This window comes from Rhizopus microsporus (genome assembly GCF_002708625.1).
Source record: "Rhizopus microsporus ATCC 52813 unplaced genomic scaffold scaffold_29, whole genome shotgun sequence".
Lineage (NCBI taxonomy): Eukaryota > Fungi > Mucoromycota > Mucoromycetes > Mucorales > Rhizopodaceae > Rhizopus > Rhizopus microsporus.
Genome location: NW_019671944.1, coordinates 164,412 through 176,824, shown reverse-complemented (window position 1 = coordinate 176,824; position 12,413 = coordinate 164,412). Strand labels below are relative to the sequence as shown.

The 12,413-nt window shown below is 36.7% G+C and overlaps 4 protein-coding genes across 4 annotated transcripts; all 4 read right to left on the bottom strand.

Annotated features, from left to right (window-relative positions):
- Nucleotides 1-1,517, bottom strand: RHIMIDRAFT_271210 (uncharacterized protein). The gene is made up of 4 exons (XM_023612238.1): nt 859-1,517; nt 781-800; nt 354-710; nt 1-298 (listed from the first exon to the last, which is right to left on the bottom strand). Exons 1-4 carry the CDS (start codon nt 1,068-1,070, stop codon nt 261-263), a joined length of 627 nt encoding a protein of 208 aa, XP_023461601.1. The 5' UTR covers nt 1,071-1,517; the 3' UTR covers nt 1-260.
- Nucleotides 1,215-1,877, bottom strand: RHIMIDRAFT_248274 (uncharacterized protein; the record flags this gene model as incomplete). Its single annotated transcript, XM_023610498.1, has 1 exon — nt 1,215-1,877. One exon carries the CDS (start codon nt 1,875-1,877, stop codon nt 1,215-1,217), a length of 663 nt encoding a protein of 220 aa, XP_023461600.1.
- Nucleotides 1,878-3,017: 1,140 nt separating this feature from the next.
- On the bottom strand, nt 3,018-4,877 carry RHIMIDRAFT_271208 (uncharacterized protein). Its single transcript, XM_023612237.1, has 9 exons — nt 4,772-4,877; nt 4,563-4,713; nt 4,383-4,511; nt 4,262-4,327; nt 4,126-4,191; nt 3,963-4,071; nt 3,774-3,909; nt 3,330-3,720; nt 3,018-3,277 (listed from the first exon to the last, which is right to left on the bottom strand). Exons 1-9 carry the CDS (start codon nt 4,850-4,852, stop codon nt 3,138-3,140), a joined length of 1,269 nt encoding a protein of 422 aa, XP_023461599.1. The 5' UTR covers nt 4,853-4,877; the 3' UTR covers nt 3,018-3,137.
- On the bottom strand, nt 4,876-7,779 carry RHIMIDRAFT_271203 (uncharacterized protein). The gene is made up of 9 exons (XM_023612236.1): nt 7,622-7,779; nt 7,540-7,567; nt 7,419-7,488; nt 7,338-7,366; nt 6,830-7,282; nt 6,431-6,776; nt 5,752-6,379; nt 5,208-5,699; nt 4,876-5,154 (listed from the first exon to the last, which is right to left on the bottom strand). The coding sequence occupies exons 1-9, from the start codon at nt 7,725-7,727 to the stop codon at nt 5,093-5,095; spliced, it is 2,214 nt and encodes a 737-aa protein (XP_023461598.1). The 5' UTR covers nt 7,728-7,779; the 3' UTR covers nt 4,876-5,092.
- Between the last annotated feature and the right edge of the window lie 4,634 nt (nt 7,780-12,413).

Sequence of the window (12,413 nt, the reverse complement as noted above, 5' to 3'; positions counted from 1 at the left end):
CAGCTGCTTGAAAATGAGAAATAGCAGTTGTATGTACAACTCATTGTAAAGAGAATCAGTAGTGCATTCATTTTTGCTGCTATTGGCTCAGGAATAAGAAAAAGGTGCTTAAAAATTATGCAGAGTGACGAACACTTTAGTGCCAAGAATTATTGATTCTGAAGGTATTATTTCGACAGTCATTTACGAATTATAAGAAAAGACGATCCATTGTGTATATTTAACTTGTAAGGAAAATGAAGTGTTTATTCACTGTGGTGTTATTGATAGTGTTCTGGGATGATTTTTCGAAACACGCCTAGACAAAAATTATGTTAATACACACTGGCTTATTAAGTTTCTCTCTTCTATACCATCCAATATAAAGCTTGTTAATCCCCAAATCTCCTTTTCTCCTTCCATATTTTGTGGTACTTTAAATACAGGGTATTTCATAGGACTATCACGAAACTGCTTCACTTCTCTATTCTTTGAGTCAATCAAATATTCTATGGGTAATGTAAACACACTCGACACTTCCTCAGGATTGAACCGTGTTAAGTCAATATGTTGATCCTTAATAAAACCAACATATGGATGAACACGCAGCGACCCTGTTTTATTAGGTAACGCTGAATAGCGTCCGAGGATATCAATAGATGAAGACGGCAAGCCTATTTCCTCTTCTGTTTCCCTTAATGCTGTTTGCTCTACTGTTTCATCTGTTTCATCTATTGTGAATTGTATAACTCTGTATGAGAAATTATCCAAAACTACAATTTCAAAAGTAAAAAAAAATACCTTTCTTTCCACCAGGGAAGCTGTAGAGGAGTAAAGGGTTATTTCATGTGTTGACTTTTATGCAAACATCACAATTACCTAATCTCTCCACGATGAGTTCTCATATTCATATTTCTCACCGTAAATAATACACTTGGTTTACCATTAACAACACATAATGGCATAAGCACAGCGGCTTCCTTGACATTAGGTTGGTAATTAAGCTTAAACTTTGGGCAATTTAAAAGACGCCTACTAAACAGTAGTAGGTTTGTAGTGTTTAGTGTAATTGGAGATGCGGCAGAGAGCATCTACAAACAAACTAAAAATATAGCGGAGAAGAAAAAAGGAAGGATGATTGACTTCATTGACCCAAAAGAGAGGAAGCTACGCTGTGGTTTAATATAAATAAAAAAAAAAGGAGAAAGGTTTATTAGTTTTCTTTTAATCAGTTGTCATGCGTCAACGCATGTCTCCAGCACTGTTTTAACTTCTGTCAAGTTTTGAATAGACATATGGATAGGCATCTCTTTAGTCTCTGTTGCGTTTATGGCATACGAATCACTCCTGGTGACATCGTTTGACCTTTTACTCATATCGGACGCGCTTTGATTAGTCATTGTCGTATGTTTAGCTTTTTCTTTTATGCCGCTCTCGATTTTACTTGCAACCGACTTGGGCTTAGCATTTTTATCATCAAATATTGTTATGCTGCCTCCACCTGGCTTATGTTTAATATTATCGAGTGAGCCTATTTTCGATTTTGCCTTGGAAGCTATCTTTTCCTTCAAGACGTGAACTTTTTCATCAAATACTTTCTTGTCGCCACCGCCCGGCTTATGCTCAATATTATCAAGCGAACCGACTTTTGGTTTTGCTTTAGATACAATCTTTTCTTTTAAAGCATGAACCTTTTCATCAAATATCTTTTTATCGCCACCACCTGGCTTATGTTTAATATTATCGAGTGAGCCTATTTTTGGTTTTGCCTTGGAAACTATCTTTTCCTTCAAGACATGAACTTTTTCATCAAATACTCTCTTATCGCCGCCACCTGGTTTATGGTTAATGTTGTCAAGCGAGCCTACTTTTGATTTAACATGGCTTTTTATATCCATACTATTGTATAAAATACAATCATTTTTGATTTCTAGGTTATTTTATATAATATTACCTGTAGGCTGTACGACTCGAAGGAGATGAGACCATACTAGCTCGCTTAGAAGCGTAAGAGACCTTGTTTGACCTTGTAGACATACTTGATGATGAAGAAGTGCGCTCGTCTATATGATTTTTAACTATTACATATTAATGGACACTTATATATAATATACCTTCAATCTGTTGCGATTTGCTACTTGCTATCTTACTCTTTACGTGATCGTATTTTGGAATGGGATAGGATGGTATTTTTTTCGTGCTTGAGCTTTTACTCGCCTTGGAGCTGCGACTCGAGATAGCCTTAGCCGTATTAGTAGTGGTAGTGGATGATATACTTTGTTTTCTGGATGAATTGACTTCCGTGGGCATAAAGTCGAGACTTTAAGAAAATATCAAAAAGAAGGGAAAAAAAGGGGAAAGGGTGTAAAAACAATAGATAAATTAGTAAATGTTGTACAAATTAAAAAACAATTGGATCATCATACAACCCGGGCAGATCATTAAAAGGGAAGTATGTTTAATGCTTATCGTGCCTAATCCAATTCCAGTGGACTTTAATCGGACTTTATAAGACTAGACCATTGGCGTATGCCGCTTAATGCTTCACATGCTGGTAAGACAAAGGTATAGGCCATTTAAGATCCTATTCTTTCCCCTTTTTCTGACGGTTTCTGTGCGTATAAAGGGTCAAAATATATGGCTCTTGTATAATAAGTAGAATTGTAAAGCATGTCATGTCCATGTCATTTCCTTTCCTGACGCGTATCCATTTTAGTAAACCTTGTATGAGAGGTAACATCTTTTCATTACGGGTCACAGTTTTATAATAAATCAATAGTAGCGACTAATATCTAAAGCTTATGATTATTTAGTTCATGGACTACTTGTTAAAACAACATTTTACGCCATCATATACTCAACTGATCTCTTTTATATAGGTGTCACTACAGTTCTGTTGTTGTTCTCACTGTTGTATTCCTTTGAGAAAAGCAGCTGCCCTTTCATATAATCGCTGGTTATTCCTTACTATCTGATACATACACTATTTTCAGAAAGTAACATCGTTCCAAGATGACGTATTTTGTATACTTTGTATTATTATGCGACATTACTTGTAGAAAAAACTGTATAATACAATAGAATTAAAAGGGTAGTTGATATCATTTACTTGCTCTTTTATTGGCTCGTTTATCCAGTTTTATACTCAAATAAACTAGTTAGCATGTAAACTCCAAGTTAACATCAATAGGATGAGATGAACTCATCTGCGGACGTTGAGAATATTTATCGCGCAAAATTCGACGAAGATTATTGAGTAGTTGGTGATATGATTGATTTGGGTTTTGACGAAGAGTTGCTACAAGTATACAAGTTTAAAATTACAAAGCAGAAGAACGCTTAGTACTTACTAGTAAGGGCATAGCTCATAGCGCCTGTTGCGCGTCCAGCCTCTTGAGCATCAGCAGATGTTTGATCATCTTTACAACCGGAGAACATGATAACGTCGGCCAAGGTTGTATTTCTTTTACGTGCTTCGCTAGAAATCATACGAGCTTCCAGCAACTGTTTGCCCAATGACATGATCGAGCTCAATGCACCATCCTTATCTCCCTTGGCATATAGAACACCAGCTGACAAAAGGCCCATTCCAGCATGTTTGAACAAGTTTGTTTGCTTGATTTCACCTCTTGTAGAGTATACATAAGGCAAGTCAAGGACAGTTCCAGAGTGACAACTGTCAAAGATAGCCGTTAAACGACAGCCCTTGGGTAGAGGACGTACCATAATATCATGCATATCCTAATAATTTATAATGAATACATGTCTACAAACATCACTTCAATACGTCTTACATCATCTCTAATTTGTCCAGAGGTACCTTCAAACTGTTCAAAATCTAGCGGATAGATAGTTTCATCGAACCCATCATCTTCGTCCGCGTGGGCATCTTCTATTCTGCCTCCGTGACCACTGTAATGAAAGAAGAATCTATACAAAGCATGAGAGATGGGATAGACCTTGCCTTTTTTATGGTTCTTTACGAGTCATTAGGTTCTGCGTCATGAACCAGCCATTGCATGGCAGCAAGGATATTTGCTCTTGTAGGTGTGAACTTTGGATTTTCTTGGTTGTCAGTTAAAATAACCATATCTTCCTATATGTAGGTATTAATCAATCAAGCATATTACCAAATAAAATCTTTGCTTTCCTCCTGGAAGCCATACAAAGAGGTCAAAAAGTTTTTAATGTTTTGCACATCATTAATGCATCCTATATTCAAAAAAAAATTTTGATTACGACGCTTTCTCCAGCATATGATGCATCATTCAAGCCTATTTACCATTCAACTCATTTTTAGTACCCACATAGTTGATACCTATCAATAGTGCTCTTTTTTTGCCCTGGCCTATGTGTCACGTTAGGTGTGTGAGAGCATAATAATATTTTAGCTTTATGCTTACAGTTTGAAAGTTCAAAATCGGACAGCTCATCTTGATCAACAGTAGGATCTACATGCAAGTAAAACTTGCCATCTTCTCTGTCATCATCATCATTATCGCCTTGATGACTGACCATACCACCATATGGAACTAGCTTACTGTATTAATCTTCCTTTTGTTCATTTAGCGTACGTCTCTTACCAGGATCCGGGCCAGGATTATGTTTTGACTCAGGAGGCTGAGGGTAGTTTGGATTGGGATGCGCGTAATCTTGTTCTGTGAACGTAGGGTCGTTACTATCATCGGAAGAAATTCTGTGAGAAGAAGAGGAGTGTCTATTCTCGGACGAGGTCTATTTTTTTTGTTAAAGTTTATTTAATAAAAAATTTACGTATTCATATATAAATTACATAAGAATAGGTATGAGAAGAATAATGGTGCTCATAGCTATTGGTAACTTCTTCTGGTTCTGGGTATCCGTATCTATCCATCGTTATTCGTTTAAAAAGAAACAGAAAGAAAAAGAAAAAAAAAAAATAGAGTAAAGCAGTAATGTGTTTTATAGTGTTACAAAAGTATTTTGGACAATCTGAGGCTGAACTTGGACGCTTTTAATGCCAAAGATGACAAAATAAACTCTGAAAAGAACACTATTTTGCTTTCTTTAAGCAGAAAGCATACTTTGGTAGATTTTACACTTGATTAAAAAAAAAAAAGACATTTAGTCTTGTTTAAATAAAAGAATTATTGATCGCTTTCATTTGATTTTCATCAAATAAAGAAGACAACATCACTAATAAAAGAAGTATGTAAGCAAAATCATCACTGTAAACGTGCTTAACTTACCTTGCCAATCACTCTCATTTTCGAAAAATGGTGCTCCTGCTGATGCAAATAGAGATTGCCATGCTGCTGTTGAGTTGTTATTATTAAATGGCTCCGGTGCCTGCATTGCTGGTAATCCTCCGTTATTGTACGTACTATTTGAACCTGTATTACTTTCCCAATCTGATACAATTGCGTGCATACTCATGGGTGATGGTTGCGGTTTAGGTGGAGATGGGCGAAAAGTGGACGGTGTAGTAGTGGTGTTGTTAGCAATGTCGTTTGATACATCGTTTGCTGACTTTGGCCCGTCTTTGTTTGCCCCAGTAAGTTCCATCAGTGCCTGTATTAATCCCAAACTAGTCTTCGGGATACAGTGTACAGTCTTTGCGAGGGGCTTAATACATTCTTCTATACTAATATTCACATAAGCTTTTGCTGCTCTTGCAACTTCAGGGTTTGAACTAGTTGAGTTATATACATGTATAAGACTAGCTTGGAATATGGCATAACCTAGGTAGTACTGAATAAGTATGTTTAATACAATACCAGTTTCATCAATTACCGGCAAAGTTAACACCGAAACAAACAACAGCAGAGGCAGATAGTCTTCTCGCGATGTCAACTATACTTTTTGCAGCTGTAGTACAACACTCGTTTGCCCTGTCAAATAGCTCAGGTAATACTTCGCTCCTGTTTGCCACCAAGAAAATACGATAGAGTAAGATGAGGACAAAGTGATAGCAAATCATCAAAGGGCCGGCCTCTTCAAATTTTATATTGCCGTGGTTTAAGGCTGTATTCATATCTTGCAACTCAATCCGTAAATGGTTAGGTAGTTGCTGTAGCCAGTCATTCAACATGAAATGTATACTCTGTACTGTATGATACGTCTGCATGCTTTTGCTTCCGTGAGATTTTGCTTTAGGAGAATAAATACGAGATAACACCTCGCCCAAGATGCCCGAAAGCTTGACAAAGTTTACAAAAACAGTATAGTCATTGCCATTATGCGTGATATCAGGCAATTCAATGTCACAGTCGGCATCAGAAATAGCTAAAGGTCGTCCTAACACAGCACAGCACCACCTATCTGTGATATAAACGCAATACCACAGCCGTTTACGCGCCTCAGTCATTTCTTTTGTCAGTGGTAATTTTTCCATGGTTCTGTGTAACCCAAGTTCCTGTGCCTTCAAATATGTCAGCTGGGGGGAAATGGTTGATTTTTATCGTTAGGTTACCATTCTAACTGCCATGCCTGCTCTTATCCAATTTCTGTGAAATGTTTTATATGTAGTTGGATATGTACAAATGAGCACTAATGCTTGAATAGTTGCATATCTTGGAGTCAAGTATTCTAGTCTCAAGATACTTGAAGTGTGCTCCCAAAGTACATCATAAAGTTGTTCTCGATCGACATTGTACTTTACAAATAAAGGATCGTCTATTGATAAAAGTGAGCAAGTGTGTGCCCAAATGGCGTACATCAATACTGTGGCTGGAGGAGGCTGGATTCTGCCGTAATAAGCGTCAAGAAAAGGCTGCTTATCAACTACAGGCAAAACGGCATGATTCAATTCGAAAAACCTAGAGATATACATATACATGAGAGACAATGAAACAAATTGACGTTAACATACTTTAAGATAAGTTCATCTAGTAATTCTTTAGGCGCAATATCAGAGTTGATTCGTGATTTGTCTGCTTCTACTTGTCCCATATGTTCAGCTAATGTTTTATCACATACAATCATCACATCGTCATCTGTTGTATTAATTTTACGGAATGCGACGGGGCCTTTATTTTCTACACCGGTGACACTAGATATCCTCGGATATTGATCCACTTTCTCAATGACTTCTTTATCTGTTGATAGAATATCTCTCACTAAATAATATCCAGATGAGCTGCCGAGGTAGCTGGCAGTTTTACTATGTTCTATAGATGCTGGTAATTCTACTATAGAAGGCTCGCGTCTCTTTCTAGGTGGTTCCTCTGGTTCATCTGCAGTTGATTCAGGTTTATCCTGATGTTGCATTTGTTCTAATAAATTTTCCATTTTCTTAAGTCTATTCTCCAGACTCTCAATGTAACTATGATACCATTTAAGCAAATTTTTGTACAAGCTTGATTATGTGTACTACATACCCTTTTGGAGGACCTCTCTTTTTCGTTGTCTACAGCAATGTAAGTTATTTGTTTCAAACATTAAAGGGGGAATGAATTTACATCATTAAAAGTGCACTCCCATCCATATTGTATACAAGCCTTACATTTCCTTGTCTCAGTCGCATCACATCTATTATATTTATGCATGAATGTAAAGTTGACTTAAACACTTTTTACATACTTTGTTTTCTTTCTTCGGCATATGTCACCTATTATTGAACACTGTTTAGAATTGAAATGAGGATATCATGGACATACTTTACAAGCTCTACTAATCCTTGATCTTTTTACTCCTAAAGGTGTTGACGTGGGTGAAGGCGATGGAGAATAAGTTGGTGTGATCATATCGTTCAAAGACTTCCAAGTCATTTCTTCTCCATTGTTTTGATTATCGTTCATAGCAACTATAAGAAAAAAAAAATATATAAAGAAAAAAGAAAAAGCAAGTGAGAAATCGGATAGAATCAAATACAATTTTCCTAAAATGATACTCACTTGAACACAAATATCGGAAAAACTTTTTAACATGTGGCTTCTGTAATTGAATGACAGATTGAAAGGCTAAATACATTATCCATTACACTTTTTTTTACTGCAACGACATTTTGTCAATGAACAGATCGAATATGACTTCCTTTTTTGGAATCATTTTTCGTCAATTGACTTTGAGACCTTTCCCTCAGAGTGCAAAAAGAGTTTTACCAAAAAAAAAGCGCTCAGTGAATATTTTACTTTTAAGCAATATTAACTGATGGCCTGATATATTTTACATCTTGGTTCATATTGTCGTCAACAAATAACCAAAAGGTACTCTTAGTTTGACGTGTTTGATGAGATAAATCATTATAATAGCTCGAGTATAATCTTATATTTTACTTTCTATTTCTTTACGTGTCCGATAATGATAAATAATCACACTAAAGAGACCTACTTTATTAGTCATCGACGTTATAGACCATGTACAATGTAAATTTTTGGAGTGGGTGACTATGCACTACTCATAAAAGATTTAAAAAAAGAGATATGTGTATGTCACTATGAAAATAAAAGTTTACGTAGAAGGTAAAAAACATATATACACACATATACTATTCAAGCCTAGTAATTACTAAAGCTTTCAAAAAGCAATTCAAAGATACATTCTATATACTCAACGAATGAACATTGAAGCTTCCTTATCAGGATTCATTGATTTAAATAAAAACTTGATTGCTGAAGAATTAGCTGTACAAGAGAGAACTATAAAAGAAGTCAAGTTGTTATGGGGAAGTAAATTTGCAAAAGTTGCACTTCAAAAGTTGCAAAGAAGAGAATTTGTTCTAGACTTTGAAAAAATTGATTAGCATGATATTGAACTAGGAATTGGAAAAGCTGAGCAAGAAATAAGAAGGACAAGAAGCAGAACCGCTTACGAAGCCTTCAAGGAGGAAACAGAGATTGTCGCGTCTACCATCCGAAAGAGACAGTTGGAAAAAAGTTCAAGTAAAATCAGTAGGGTTTTATTTTTTCTTATCCTTTTTTTTCCACATGGTTAGCGTTCAATGCAAATGTCTGTGGCTGATGCTGACAATGCTCCGGTCACTTACGATGAAAATAGTTTGCTGCCAACGGCGACTTACAGTGTGGTTTGTAGAGAGCAAAAATAACAAAAAAATAAAATACAATATTAAGAATAAAATGAATAGTGCTAATTATAAGAATGGCTTATTTGGTGCAAATTGATGTTGTAATTGTTTATTGATAGGCATTTCATAAGATAAATTAAACAAGTAGAAACAGGCCATATTGTATAATTGGTATGCTTTAGCGAAGCCTATCTTTTCTCTCTCTTTCTCTCCTTTTGAAAGAGAAAGAATAACTAAAAAATAAGTACAGGTGTAAGCAAAAGCACGTGTCCTATTTGTCGAGAGGGTTATCCATATCCGTCAAACGAATAAAATTAATCCAAACATCAAAAAGGACAACCACCCTGCGTGTCTTGCTGGTAGCTCCTTACACAGCTGTTTCGCTGGTCGGTTGACTATCCCCGTGTGGATCATAACAGAGGGTACTATAAATGATTCCACCCTTATGCTTTATTTGCTCAGTTGTCGAGAGGGTTATCCTTATCTTTAAAAGAAGAAGATTAGCCCAAACATCAAAGAACAAATAAAAAGGATGAGGGCAAAAAATGAGGGAGACAAAGAGGCGATTTGATTACTTACTTGTGTTTGATGCCATTTGGGAGAAAAAAGGAAGAAAAAGGGAGAATGTTCGCTAGGAATTTATCGAAGCAATGTCATTAGTTGTTTGAAATACCAATTTTCATAAAGCTTTAAAGCATTTGAATGTAATATCAAAAAGAAGGGAGGTTCTGTGACATTATATTAATTACAAAAAAGCAATAGAATGGTCTTTATAACATTTTGTTCTTTGCTCTTCTTTTTATCACTTGGTCATTATCGCTTAATTTGAAACATAAAATGTCTGACTTTACTGACATTGATTTCTCTGACATGTAGCAACAGTTACAGACTACTCAGGCACTTCTACAATAGCTATTGCAACAATAACAACAGCAACCAGAATTTACCAGCAACAATATGGATGATGAAATTAGACAGCTCCCTTTTGTAGAATCAAAATACTTCCGAACAGAAGGACTTAACCACCACAGTGCCAGACGCACATCATCGTATGAACCAAGATCAAAAAAGAGAGAATAAAATGCTAAACATCGCCAATTTGCCCTCTCAGCAGCCTTTATACCACTAGACGCGTTAACACATGAAATTAGTACAGAAGCCGATAGCCCAAATATACAAGATACATATTAGAAAATGAATACTGCATGTTAGCAACGTCTTAACTCAGTAAAAGGAACAATGTCGCATCCAAGACAGTTAGTCCTGAATTCCAAGCAACTGGTATGGATTTTCAAGACCGTATGCCATTATCAAAATTTCAATGTCCATATCCCAGCAGCATATTGCACGTAAAACTTTAGATAACGCACAAAGGCGCAGATCCCCATTGTTTTATCAGCAGAGTCTACTGCCCCAGCACAGTAGTTTCAACGTAACACCTACAGCAACAATAAAAGCCAATATAGTGTTTACGCCAGCCAGCGACAACACTAAAACCAAAAGTCCGCTTATCCAATATGACCACAGCCAGTAGACGGACGGATAAGCCAATCTTTACCAAATGGATGTGAATTTCAAACAGTTACTGACTAAACAGGGCTATTAAATACCCTTTTCACAAGTTCTCACTACTTTCAAGTACATTGTTCCTTATTCACAAGAACAAGCAACGTTTCTAGAGCAGACGATACAAGAATTACTAGAGAAATCAGCTATAGAGAAAGTCAACCCAACCACACCAGGATGTGCAGCTCAATATTTGTAATCACCGAGAAGACAAAGGCAAGCGATCTGCATTCGATCTGCGTTTTCCTGTTGCAAAGCTTGGATAGGAAGATACAGGTTCTCTGAATCATTGCTTAATGGAGTGATCACAGCCTTTCTCATAGGGAGATATCGTTTTATTTCTAAGTAAAGAACAATTACAAGCCCAAGAAAGCACTAATGCATGGTGCGGAAAATAATAAGTAATTATCCGAGAGAATGTCTCAAGGAAAAGCTGTAAAGCATTTGGGTGACCGCCGAAAGGGCGCGACATGGCGCCAAGAACAATTCAACGATATGACCAATATTCTTTATTCCCTTGACAAGCCAATAATAGCAACTGTTGTATGGGTGGATTGACATCATCAGAATTTAGGTAAGATTTGTGCAGTTCATGATAAGTAGACCCACTTTTTTGTTGGCGTCTAATTAACCAAAATGGTTTAGCGTTATGACTTGCCTATTTATGCACATCGTATTACCACGTGTATCACTCCAACACCAGGCTATGCACAACTTAACTCCCCATCGTGATTCGCAATTGGTTGAGAAGCAAAGCTGAAAAAGCTTGCGTACGCTTTGCCGCGTATCATCCTCGTCCTCACTTTCTTTAGAGTTCAAGGAGCGTCTTGCGTGTGTATACGTTCAGTTCTGATCTCGATTAGCACGCTTAGCTGATGACTAGGTATTCTGTATAAGTTGCCTTTACCATTTTTCAGAACTTATTGACATGGGAGAGCATCTACCAAGTGAAAGTCGAAGGTGACAACACGAAATAGCCAATTAAAGAAAGCCTATCTAGTTAATATAATTACTATAAAATTCCTTTTTTGACAAGACGGGCCCATTTTCCAAAACGGCGGACGCCATCCGCCTTTTCTTTACTGTTTCTCTCCAGCTTCAATTGTAATAATGTCCAAGAATCGGAATTCAGCAGTGAAAGCCGAGTCTGCAGCTTTATAACTGTAAATGCTAAACAAGTTGATGACGTGTAAAATAGGTTCTTTATTAAAAAGAAAGGCTAGATATTATTAAGCAAGATTAAATGAAAGGCTTACTAGAAAGAAGCTATGACCATTATTTAAATGTGGCGTTGTCAGTGTGGTTATAGGCATTGCATTCAAAATGCTTAGCTTGAGAGCCAAGTGGTCCATAGAAGTTTACTGCAAGGATATCGACTGTGAAGACAGCTTTGTGCGGCGATAGTTGACATTAAGCTTGAAGAAAAATACACACGACAGATACGACTCTAAGCACAGGGAGTACTAGCTCTTACTGCATTGTATTGTGTCGTCTTTCAGCTGCTTGTTTTGCTTACCTTCCGTTTACACACCCTATGCAGTCTAAAACTCCTCTCGAGTATCTCCGTCATGATAAAAGCACATCATTTTGTTTCTCATTGGCAATTCCAAGCTTGCTCTACATTGCTTCCCTCACATGGTTCGGCAATTACTTTCTCACAATTTGTAATGATTTTTTTAATCGTTTCCTTTCAACCTTTTCCAAAGCTCCGTCTGCTTTACAGATAATCTCTGTTTGACCTCACAGCACTACCATTCATTTCTTCTATGTTTGCTCTGTCAAGTAAAGCAGCTTGGCGCTCTGTCAGGATAGCTTGTTTAAACTTTATACACAGTACAAGCCTCGTTTTGAAAAATTCCATTTT